At 37.3% G+C, this 12,380-nt stretch overlaps 1 protein-coding gene across 3 annotated transcripts in view; it reads left to right on the forward strand.

Annotated features, from left to right (window-relative positions):
- LOC129236461 (DNA-binding protein D-ETS-4) overlaps positions 1-9,078 on the forward strand; it is a 79,936-nt gene extending 70,858 nt beyond the window's left edge. For all 3 annotated transcript variants that reach the window (XM_054870867.1, XM_054870868.1, XM_054870866.1), the window contains exons 4-5: positions 8,129-8,201; positions 8,264-9,078. In XM_054870867.1, the coding sequence (XP_054726842.1) occupies positions 8,129-8,201; positions 8,264-8,622 (432 nt within the window). In that variant the 3' untranslated portion in view covers positions 8,623-9,078. The remainder of the gene's footprint in view (positions 1-8,128; positions 8,202-8,263) is intronic.
- The last annotated feature ends 3,302 nt before the right edge of the window (positions 9,079-12,380 follow it).

Raw genomic sequence — 12,380 nt, forward strand, 5'->3', positions numbered from 1 at the left:
CAATCAAATCCAAGAACTTATCTAGAGGTTGTTTATGATGGCATAATGCAGCGTGTTTGCAGCAGAGAGCTATTACAGCCTCTTAACAACTAGCTTTCAATGCATTACTAGATGATTAATCCTCCGCATGTGGACTATGTCCAAATCCTGGAAATAATCCGAGTTAATGCTACATCAACGTCAAATCTGATCGATTTGCTTATGGATTGCAAATCAAGTGCTACGAGCAATCATTTTTGTGTTTCAGTAAAGTTGACCATCCTCAGGCCATTATACATATGTGCAGGGTGGGCCAAATAAGACCTACTACTACTACGCGGCAGATCCATAGTTTGCTTAGCAGTATGCGCAGTTGCTCCATCTTGTTGAAACCACAAATTAGGATACTGCTCCGCCACTGGCCGCAAAAAGTTTTCAATCAATGTTCTGTAAGAAGCTCCTGAAATCGATTCCGGCGTTTCATGCTCATTTTCGAAGAAATATGGACCGATAACTCTAGTGGCCATAACACCGCACCAAACAGTACATTTAGACGGGTGCAACTGATGTTTGGTGTGTTGCTCTTGGATTTTCAGAGCCCCACAATCTACAGTTTTGTTTGTTCACATAACCATTTAAATGGAAATGCGCTTCATTCGACCTCAAAACATTATTTAAAAAACCGATTTGTGTGGCTAATTGTGTAAAACGCGTATTGTAGTCGTTGTTGGTGGTCTTGTGGTAGAGTTCCATAATAAATTTCCAACAATTCAATTATAACCTACAAAAAGAGAAAAAGAAATATGTCAAAAAAAAAAGTTATTTGTGCTTAACTTTAGTAGGTCATATTTGGCCCACCCTGTACATCCATATAAACATATACCTAATTCACGCGTACATTTAGTTTGCCCGAGAATCTGCTTTTATCTTTGTATTGGACGTTTTATGGGCGGCAGCAGTTTTTTTTTTTTAGAAATTTTTTTTTTCATGGCAAGGTTTCATATTGTCTGTTGAAGACCGTCTACTATTCGACACATTTTCTCGATAAAATTTGTCATGTTCGTAGTGGGCATCAAACCTGAGACCAACCGAATAGTAGTCCTCAGAAACAAGCTCAGGCGCCCGACTACTTCAGCCAATTGGCGGAAGCTTTTCCATTAATGCATTTTTATCCGACTGATAGGCCTTAGGCAGTCCATCATAATAGTGTGACGCCAAAGAATTCCTAGAAGTTACCTGGCAACTGCGTGTGTCACCTTACTTTTCTATCTATTCAATTCAGGGAGTCTCTCTTTTATGTACAACTCAACTCAACAGCGATTGGTGGAGTAGGCAGAATAGGAGGCCCTTTTGGGATTACCCAAGCCTTAGACTTAAATTATTTGAAGCAGATGTGATGCAATTAAGATGTGACTAGACTGTGATAGCTGCATAGGGAGCCTCAAGCGCGCCATGCAGCTCCGGAATTTTTCATTGGCTAAAGACAAAAGGCAAACCTCCGAGTGTATTTCTGCCATGAAAAAGCTCCTCATAAAAATATCTGCCGTTCGGAGTCGGCTTGAAACTGTAGGTCCCTCCATTTGTGGAACAACATCAAGACACACACCACAAATAGGAGGAGGAGTTCGGCCAAACACCCAAAAAGGGTGTACGTAAGAAGCACGAAATACTTCTCTTGTTTCTTTTTACTCTTCTACTGTTTTGGCATCAGCTTTGCCCACCTTTCCTTAAAACCTGAACTACGAAATAAAAATTAAATATACATTTTGGAATTTTATCAAAATAAAATTGATTACACCTAAAAATAAATTAAAAACTGTTTCATACACAACAAAGCAACACTGTCATTAACCATACGCAATAAAGTTAAATATAAAAAACTAAAGACTTTACTGCAAAAAATGCTAACAAAAAATGAGAACCAACAAAAACAGAAACAAACAGACAAAACCGGCAAAGGCACTAAAATGCAAAAACCACCTCTCACAACAATCAAAACAATCGTAACAAGAACGACAACGACAATAGCAACAACACATCGATAATGTTTTGGCAGTGGAAAAGAGGAAGAGTACATCGCACGGTAGCTCCGCAGACAACGACAGATTGACCGCGATCACGTCAAAGCCACTCAGCCAAACGAAAGCATGCGCACGGAGCGGCAAGAAGAAATGTAATCGATGAAAAAGCGAAACGAAAAAATCAGTAACCGTGGTCATGGACGAAGGTGAAAAAGAATGCGAGTGTGAAGGTTGTTTAGTGAAATTGTAGCTGCCGCTATAGTGAACCCCCCTGCTACCCGTGCTCGGACTGTCGTTGATGGCGGTGTCATTTATTGGCGCGGGACGGTGGTTTGGCCAGAAGTGCTGGCAGCACAAAGGCCGTTCATTGCTGTTACTTTGTTGCTTTTTGCTGCTTTGCTGCTGCGAACCAGCTGGAAAATTATTATGCGCCGAATTGTGATAATTTACCAAAGCTTATGCGATGTGCATAACACGAGAAGCTATCAACAATAATAATTCAATGCAGCAACAGAGCAACGGCTGCATGGCTAGTTGCCGAATGGCAACAGAAACAACAATAATGCAATGAATGACAGTAGCTACAGCACCAGCAACAAGAGTAACAACAACAGCAACAACAAAAGATCTCGCATGACGATGTGGAAATAAAGTAACTGAGCCAACGACCAGCAACGACATTGCAAGGTGAAAGTGAGCCGATTTTGTCAATGTGTTTGTTGTAGTTATACTATGTTGTTGTTTTTTTGTTTTTTTTTTTTGTTTGTGCTTCAACTATCCCGTACTGCATTGTATTGCGTGTCTTTTGGAAGTTTAGCTGCTTGTGCGCCAATCCATGTTGTTGGGCCAATTTATTGCCGCTCTTACATCCTCTGCTCTCCTTCCCATCACTCACCGCCGCTCACTGAATTCGGCGCAGTTGGTCGGCCAGCAGACGTACTCTTGTGCTCTTGTCTATAAATATCACAATGCTAATGGTTTTGGTTTGGGTTTTTGGTTTGTTGTTGTTATTATTGTTATTGTTTATTGTGTCTGCATTTGCTGTTGCAGTTTAAGACTGTTGTTGGTTACCGTGTCAGTTGTAAATGAAAATATTCCATCAGTGCAGCTCAACTGAACGGCTACGCCGGCGTTGTGTTTTGCGTTACATTTATTAGTAGTTGTTGTTATTACTGTTAGAGATTGTGTTACTTTTTTTTTTTATTCCAATTCGCACTTTGATTTGGGTAAAAGGAAAAAAGTAAACGAAATCGAAACAGAAATTTATGTGGATGTGGAAAAAAATTAAGAAAAATTTAATATAAATAAACAAAATGAAAAAAAAGATGCAAGGACGCCACTTAAAAGACTACGTAACTTTTATTATACCTGCCTTTATTTAAAATTTCTTCGAGTATGAATTTATGAACTGGCCCAGGAGACCTGCCATTACTACAAAATCTTATTTTGAAATCGTTTTTGCGACATTAACGTCAAGGAAAAGCAGGGCTGTATCATAAATATAATGTTTTTCAATAAAGGCGGGTAGATGTTGAAATGGAATAAAATGGCGTTTGCTGTGTGGCACGTAGCGCCGTCCTGCTGGAACCACAGTTCGTCTAGGTCCACATGGTTCAATATGGGCCATAAGAAATTGGAAGGGCCACCGCGTCTACCGAAAAATGGGCGCAATGCGCGCAACGTTTGCGTTAATGAACACTCATTTTAATAATAAAGTTTCATCATTTGAACGTGCTGTTCAATCGTGTAACTTGCCATGATGATTTGGCATGAACAACTGAATAATAAAACAAAGATATGACAGATGTCAACAAAACAAAATGGCTGCCACAGGGCGCCAAAATCGACCCGCGCCAATTGACAAACCCTTTATTTGGTTGAAGAGCAACAAGAATGTTTTGTACGTTTGATTGTCAAAGAAAAGTTCTGGCAAAGTAGAAAACAAAAAAATAATCCGCCTTATTTCATTCTGAGCTGATAGCCACATGGACACGACGAAAGAAAAAAACAAATCAGCTGATTTACCGATACCAGCTTTAATAGATTCGCCTTGATTGATTGAAGAGAGATTTTTTAACGATTAGTCAGCAGCTACTTATAGCCCAGATCGGAAGGCGCCTTTGTAGTCTAAAGAAAATTGAAACTAAAAGTTAAAAAAACCAGTTCATTCGATACTTCTGTAAAGACTCTACAACGCCCATGACCCAATAAATTTGTTCGTGACTTCCAATAAGTTGATCCAGAGTTGGAGCATGAAACATCAGATGATTGACAGTTTTTTCTTCCATAGCAGTGGCTCTCCAGCAGGCAGTGAGAAGCTGCCACACATATATACTTATATACATACATACTATATACATGTGCAATACATACATATGTATGTGTAGGTATGTATTTTTTTTCCTTGTTCACTCCTCTCGTGAGCATAGGGCCTCGCCACGACTCTTCCATCGTACACGGTTCTGTGCTGTTGTTTTTGCACCGTCCCATGAGATGTCGGCATCTGCTAGTTCCCACAGCACCAACCTTCTCCAAGTGTTTTTGGTCGACCGCGATCAGTGCCATTCGCGTGATGCTATCTGGCGGTTTTCTCAATGTGTGACTTGTCCATCGCCACTTTCTGCGTTTGATTTGCCTAAGGATGGGCTCCTCATTCGTTTATCTCCTCAGCGCATCGTTGCTGATGGTGTTTGGCCAGAATATTCTGCAAATGATGCGGAGGCATTTGTTGATGAAGGATTGTAGCCTCTGTGTGATGGTGTTAGAGACCAGTATGCCTACAAGGATATACATCTCTTTTGGCCCCAATGAAACGGCGTTTATAGTTCCAAACAAAACAAAACACTTTGAGTATCACTTAAAATAAACCTGTGGATTCTTAACAAAACGATCTGCATTGCCTTGCCTGCTCAGTACTAAGTCCGCAGATCTTAAGCAAATGTTGTAATCATTCCAATAACAAGAAAATAATCATTCATTTTAATAAAAGTTTAATCAAAATTTTCAAGATTTTCATATTCACCTATTGGTCAAAGAGAAAAAAGGCTAAATTCACGTTGCTTTGTAAAAAATCCACAGAAATTATTTAGTTTTCAATTTCATCTTTGTATATGGGCAATCGCATTTCAAATTTAAATTAAAATCCAGTTGTGGTCGTATTGTATAATAACACCATTTCTTTTAAAACATTTTTTTTTTTTTGTTGGGCTTACATAATTTTTAGAAAATGAAAGACAAAAACAGAAACTGTAATGATGGCCCCAAATAAGTAATGAGTGACTAAGTCTCGAATGAAATTTATGTAAATGAATGCTGCTGGCTTTCGACGCGGCAAGGCCGAATTTCGACACAAAACAAAAGCCAGCGACTAACTGAGCGGCTATAGCGAAACAACTAGGTATAAACGCTTAGCCGTTTAATGAAATTAATTGGTTTTAGGTATTTCTTAGTATAATTTAAAAAAAAATTTCATTAAAAAAAATTATGTAGCAAAAAAAATATAAAATATTTTTTAATAATAATGCCGTTAACGCAGTTAAATGAATACTTGAATATTGAAAAGATATTCCTTTAAAAATGCAGAACTATGAAATGAAACAAAATACTTGAAGCGAAACTTATTAGATCTGTAGCAAAGATCAATAAAGAAGAAAGACGCACAAACTCAGTAATATTCAAAGAATCCGCATAGGTGGCAAGAACTCGGATAGGGCAAACTTTGTAAATAAAATAAAAATAATTAATAATTGATGCCTAAACTTCTGTTAGATTTTTCGCCGAGCTCCTCCTTTTCCTATTTGTGACGTGAGTCTTGATGTTGTTCCACAAATGGTAGGTAGGTAGGTAGGTGAAATGGTTGAAGACCCAATCTGCCACTTCTCAAGTAGCACTAAAGCGTCGTTTTGATACCATTATGAGACCTCTAATGGGCAAATATCTACAGCCAGCCAGAGCTGTTGATATAATGGAGGAGATTGATAGGATTTAGGGGCAGTGCGCCCACAGGCTGTCGAAGAAAGGAGCGCCCAGTGATCTAAGTCGTCTAGCTACCAAGCCCAGACATTTACAGATTTACAGAGGAAGTGCCCTACAGTCTCCTTCTCTGAAAGGTCCCCACAGTTTCTACTATGGGGATTAAATGGTAACCCTAGTTTTTTCGCGTTTGTGCCGATCATCCAATGACCGGTAAACACAGCTACGAGTCTGGAAAGTGAATGACGAGAAGTCCAAACGACTTTCTGAGTCCTTCCTATATCGTATTGGGGCCAAAGGGTTTTGGAAATAGCACATGAGGGAATGGAGCTCCATCTTTTCCGCGCTTTCCTGAGAAATAATTTGTGCGGTTCCCCTTTGACAACTGACAGGAGGATGCCGGTGACCGGGTAGGAGGTCTCTGAGGCCAATCCAGCCCCCTTCCTGGTAAGCTCATCAGCTATTTCATTTCCCTCTATGTTCCTATGTCCTGGAACCCAGATCAGAGCAATGTGACCTGTACACCCGAGAGGCTTGACTATCAGAGAAAATGTTAATATCTCCCTTGCTCCCGTGTTCCCTAAGCATTTTGCATGCCTGCAGGATCGCAAAGACTTCTGCTTGAAAAACACTTGGCTGATTTAGAGAAAACCCCTGCTCCGACTCCCGATTCGATCTTGGAACCGTCAGTGAATGCAGAGGTGTAAGCCTTTTCATCGCAAAAACACACTCGGAGATTTTCCACTGCCTACCGAGACGGCACCGCTATTAGAAAACACGTTTTCTATTATTTGATGTTCATGCACGGAGATTCGAACCTACGCACTCCCGAGTGGTAGTCACGCACAATCCATTTGGCTACGCTTATAAAAATGGCCTTTAAGACCGAAATAGTAATCCCAGAACAATAACTGAATTTTTTGTTATGTTTGGCGCTGTAACCGCCTAAGCAATTTTATCTGAGCGCAGCAAAGTTCGAAATATTTTTTCCCCCTTTCTTCTTCTATCCTGCACATTTGGCATTTTCGATTTCATGTGTCAACTGTCGAAACATTTCTCTCAGATTGATGTAACATTTATCCTTAACGGCGTCCCACAGAAAATAGTCTAATAGAATCGCATCTCCGCATTGGCTGATTATTAAAAGCTCAGAAATTTTCAAAAATTCCAATTGTTTTCCAGTTCCTGTGTTCCAAAATAAATTAGTTTGCGCCATTCATAGAGCACTGGCGCCCTCATCGGACTTATTTCTTTCGAAATGAGTAAGCAGGGATCGATAGGTCAAATTTAAAAAGCTAGAGGGACCTCTTTTTCTGTGCTTGGTATCCGACACCTAAACAAAAAACTCAATTCAATTCTCTTTGTTATAAACGAAATGACGCAATTAAGATTTGACTTCTCTCATTAGGCGATGGACATTCGTTTTTGTTACGGTATCTGCCACTCTCTGCCAACTCATTTGAAAATGACGCTCATTTTTAATCTCTTCTCTCAGTTTCAGCAATTTTGTTTTTTAGCAATTGCCCAATATTTTTCAATGGGTCGCACTTGTGGACAGTTTGGTGGGTTGTGGTTCTTTCGAACAATATTTACCCCGTGACTTTTAAACCAGTTCATGGTTAGACGACTAAAATGACTTGATGTTGAACTGAGTTTCTATAGAAGCGTTGTGCACATTTTTAACTTACACATAAAAATAATAAGAGATCTGCTCTCCGCATCCCGAGAAGAGCAGTTGCTCAATTTGTTGTAAATTTAGTGGCAAATCATTAATAAACGCTTTGTTGTCTATATTTAAAAAATAGTTTTCTGCGATTCTTGACATATGAATGCATACAAAAATTCAGATAGAGTAAAACCTCTCTTCGTCAGTCAGCTTTTGTCCATTCAAGAGAGGTGTGCACTCAAAAGAGAGTATTTTCTGCTGATACATTAGATTTGGTAAAGAAAAAAATGTTTGCTCAAGAGAATTGTCCAGCTAATAGAGGTCACCGTTAGGAGATGTTTTCCGTATTTGTTGTTGTCAACAAAGCTGTATGTGTCTACATAGCTTCACCAACAGGAATTAAAACACCTTTTTTTTAATTAAATAATAAATACAAATGCGCACTAAGAAATATTTATAACCATTTACTTTTTTTTTTTTTGTCTCGCAGGGTGGGTCCGACTTATATGCCCAACTGGAGGTGTGGCGCTATCACTTCAACAGTAATGCACCGGACAGCGATGGTAAGAGTAAAAAGTTAAATTTGGTTTATTTTTATGCTAAATTTTCATCTAAACTCTTTTAGACGACGAAGAAATGCTGCCCACTACGAGCGCTTTAGCTGTTGCAAAAACAACAGAAACTAAGCGTTCTGGCCGCAGCGGTGGCTCACACATACATTTGTGGCAATTCCTGAAGGAACTCTTGGCTGAACCACAACTACATGGAACTGCCATACGTTGGATTGATCGTAATCGCGGCATATTCAAAATAGAAGATTCTGTACGAGTGGCGAAATTATGGGGCGGGCGTAAAAATCGTCCTGCCATGAATTATGATAAATTGTCACGTTCGATAAGACAATACTATAAAAAAGGTATCATGAAGAAGACGGAGCGCTCACAGCGTCTGGTCTATCAATTCTGTCATCCATATCAGTTGTAAGTGAACCATACAACATAGCGGAGTGGAGTGGTAGTGAGTTGAGCAGAGAGATGACTGCTTAACTGAAATGGAGAATAGAGAATGGAGAATGGAAGTGCAAATTTAGAGTGCGAGCACAAAGAGCGAAAAAGTAGCGAAATGACAGCCACCGGAATGGCCTTATTGAGTAATCGATAATTTATTGCTATTTATTTATTTATTTATTTATTTATTGCATATGCATATACATATATATACATATTTATTATGAAGAGATATTGCGAGAATGCGCAGATGTTGAGAAGCCCAATTATTTATTTATTTATTAACTTATTTATTTATTAAATTATTTATTTATTGATAATGAAGAAAGTGCCTACAAATACTTCATAAGCCAACACAAATCGATGATCACGATGAACACAGAATACAAAAATTGCGCTCATCTCATACCGCTATACCAACAAATCTCAACAATTGCACCACAGTGATTTCCTTTGTTTTTTTTTTTTTTTCTGTAATTTCGTGCTCTTCTCTCATTTCTTTTCGCTTTTTCACATTGCTATATCGGTGTAATGTCACAAAAAAATTATGCCACCTTGATGGGCGCAATCTTGTATTCTATGTACTTATAATTCTTGATCAATTATGGTTGTTGTTATATTACACAGTAACACAACAGCATTGCGCTCAGAGCCTAACAATTGAGTTGTAATGTTTTTGTAATTCTTGAATCTCTGAAATGTCCAGTGACTAAATACTCTTCTTTCGAACCCTCGATGAGAGTCAAACGAAATAACGGTTTTTTTATTTTTGTACTTATTGTCATGTAAATTACCGTTTATAAACTAAGTGTAAGTGTAACAGAGCAAGATATGAGATAGTGAGACAAACGCAACTGACTGAACGAAACAACAATAAATTCATATAAGAATCAAATTCATACAGAAATATTTGCAACAACTAAATCTAACCAATGACAGCAACAGTCGATTAGAGTGTAATGAGTATGCAATTTTATGCCTGAGTGCCTTTTTACATGCACGCATGCATATGTAGGAGTGCATGTAGTATATGTAAGTACTTTAAGGAGGTTTGTAAGTTGGCAAAGCATCAGAAATAACTTGTACACACAAAAATATAAATAAAATTCTGCGAAATACTCGCAAAAATTTGCTAAAAGTAGTAATCTAAAATATCACCAAACTGCATCAGGGCTATTGATTAGATGACAACTCATATGTCAGTCAGTTTTATTGCAAGATATGCTCGTTAACACTCACACCAACACATGCCTGTTTCATATTACAAATGTATGCACCTGTTTATGTGTAGCGGTAACACTGGAAAGCCATATATCTATGATATATCAGTTTAAGTTCTATGAACAAAAGAATTTAGTTTTAAGTTTTGAGGCGAAAAATTTAAAGAAAAAATATTCAATATGGGTCTACATATACATGCATAGTCCTTTAAAAGGCAGTGCGCGCTTTACAGAAAAAATAGTAGATATAGCAATTTCAAAGTTAATTGAAAACCAAAAAGTTAAGAAATGCTGCCTTGAAAATTTTTTGATACACAAATTTTATGAATATTAAAATGTAAAAAAAATTTTTGATGAACATCTTGATTTTCTGCAAAGCTTCTGTCAGCAATAAGGAGTTGGTAATTTATTTATAAAAAATATAAATATTTATATGCACGCTGATGTGTTAATTAATTAGCTTTTAGGAAATTCGAATTGTAAATGGATATGTTTTTGGTGTGGGTCATTTATTATACGATAGCTTAGAGGAACTGCAAAGTGTAAGTGTCAAAGACAAAGCAGAAAATATTTATTTATTTATTTATTTATTTAATGACGTTTTTTTATAATCGAAGCAATGTGTTTGCCATTTCAGCAACAAAAAAACAAACAACAAAACAATATTAAATATTATAAATATTTTTATAATTATTTATTTATTTATTTATTTATTGTAGATTGTTTAAGCGAACAAACCAGTTGTCATAAAAGTGTAATAATTTATTTATTTATTTAACTATTTATTTATTAAAGTTTGATAGCAAAAAAAATACAAAACTAAGACAATGAACCATTTGATGCCACTCGTTAGCGATTAAGCATATTTATTTACGTATTTATTAATTTATTTATTTGCATACAAAAAAAAAAATCAAAAAAAAAAAGAATCAAAATAACGCAAAATAAAGCTCTCGGTAGCAAAAACGAGGAAGGAGTTGACTTGTAGGCACATAGCTGTGGACTTTTGGTCAAATAACTTATGTGACTTTTACAGTTCTGGCGCTTAGATGCATACATTTTGAATTTGCAGAACCGAAAAAAAAAATAAATATAAATTATTTCAATTTATTTTCCGCCTTAGTAGGATTACTACATTCACAGCTGTGTATACATAGTTACCAGTGCAAGTTAAATTGCATTGAAACTTACGAGTTTAGTGCTGGCCAATAGTTGGAAAGTGTCAAGTCCATGCACGTTCTTTTGCCAAGGGTCCACAAATATGTCTCAGTCAATCAGCCCAAGAACAAATGCCATTTGAAAAATTCGTTTTAACAACGAAATACTTAATTTATTTATTTATTTTAGTATTTAGTTGAAAATTAATGTTTTTTGGTAATTTTAACTACCTACTAATTTATTTATTCAATTTGCGGAACGGCCAATTTGGCGCCTTAAAGTAACTTTAAGTATTTCAGAAAACACAAAGTGCGACGAGCGTTGCCACATATTTCTGGGATATTTATAACAAATAACTCAATGGGAAATTAAAAGTGTACTCAAAACAAAAACAAAAAGCGAACAAAGATTTGTTTTTTGCTCACTATTTATTTACTTACTTATTTATTGTCGAACAATCGATTATTTATTCCATAACTTATTTATTTATTAAAAACAAAAAAAAATATTTATTTATTTATTTATTGCAAGAAATTGTAACATTTCGATAATTGAAATAAAACGCAAACGATTTGTGTCAAATAATTGTGCTGTATATATTGGGTTGTAAAGGACACCAGGTGGTATATGAGGTAAGAGGAGAAGGAACTACGAGGGTGGATTTAGAAGTAGTACAGTACAGAGCAAGGTGGCGCAAAATTAATCATCCAATTCAGTTTTTGAATCACTTTTTTACTAAGAGCAAAATCATGATTTTGAGTGATGGAAACCATAATTTTGATCTTCACGAGGGTGGATTTAGAAGAATAGAGCAAGGTGGCGCAAAATTAATCATCCAATTCCAACGGATATTCGGAAGCTACTCAGAGGATACGTAGGCTAATCCCGGACGTTGCGAGCTGCTTGAACCACATGCAGAAGAATCGTCCTGGCTACTTCCAAGTGCATGGCGATCAGTAACTTTGTCCACTTGCGTGGACTTCTGCATATGGAACCATCCTCTGGGGGTGAACGAGGACAAAACGAAGTACCTCCTGTCTTCAAACAAACAGTCGGCGCACTCGCTTATCGGCACCCACGTCACTGTTGACAGTTATAATTTCGAGGTTGTAAAAGACTTCGTGTATTCAGGAACCAGCATTAACACCGAAAACAATGTCAGCCTTGAAATCCAGCGCAGAATCTCTCTTGCCAAAAAGTGCTACTTTGGACTAAGTAGACAACTGAGCAGTAAAGTCCTCTCTCGACGAACAAAACTAACACTCTGCAAGACTCTCATCATGCCAGTCCTAACGTATGGCGCAAAAGCGTGGACGATGACAACATCCGATGAAGCGACGATTGGAGTGTTTGAGAG

The sequence above is a fragment of the Anastrepha obliqua genome, chromosome 1 (genome assembly GCF_027943255.1).
Source record: "Anastrepha obliqua isolate idAnaObli1 chromosome 1, idAnaObli1_1.0, whole genome shotgun sequence".
NCBI classification, from domain to species: Eukaryota; Metazoa; Arthropoda; class Insecta; order Diptera; family Tephritidae; genus Anastrepha; species Anastrepha obliqua.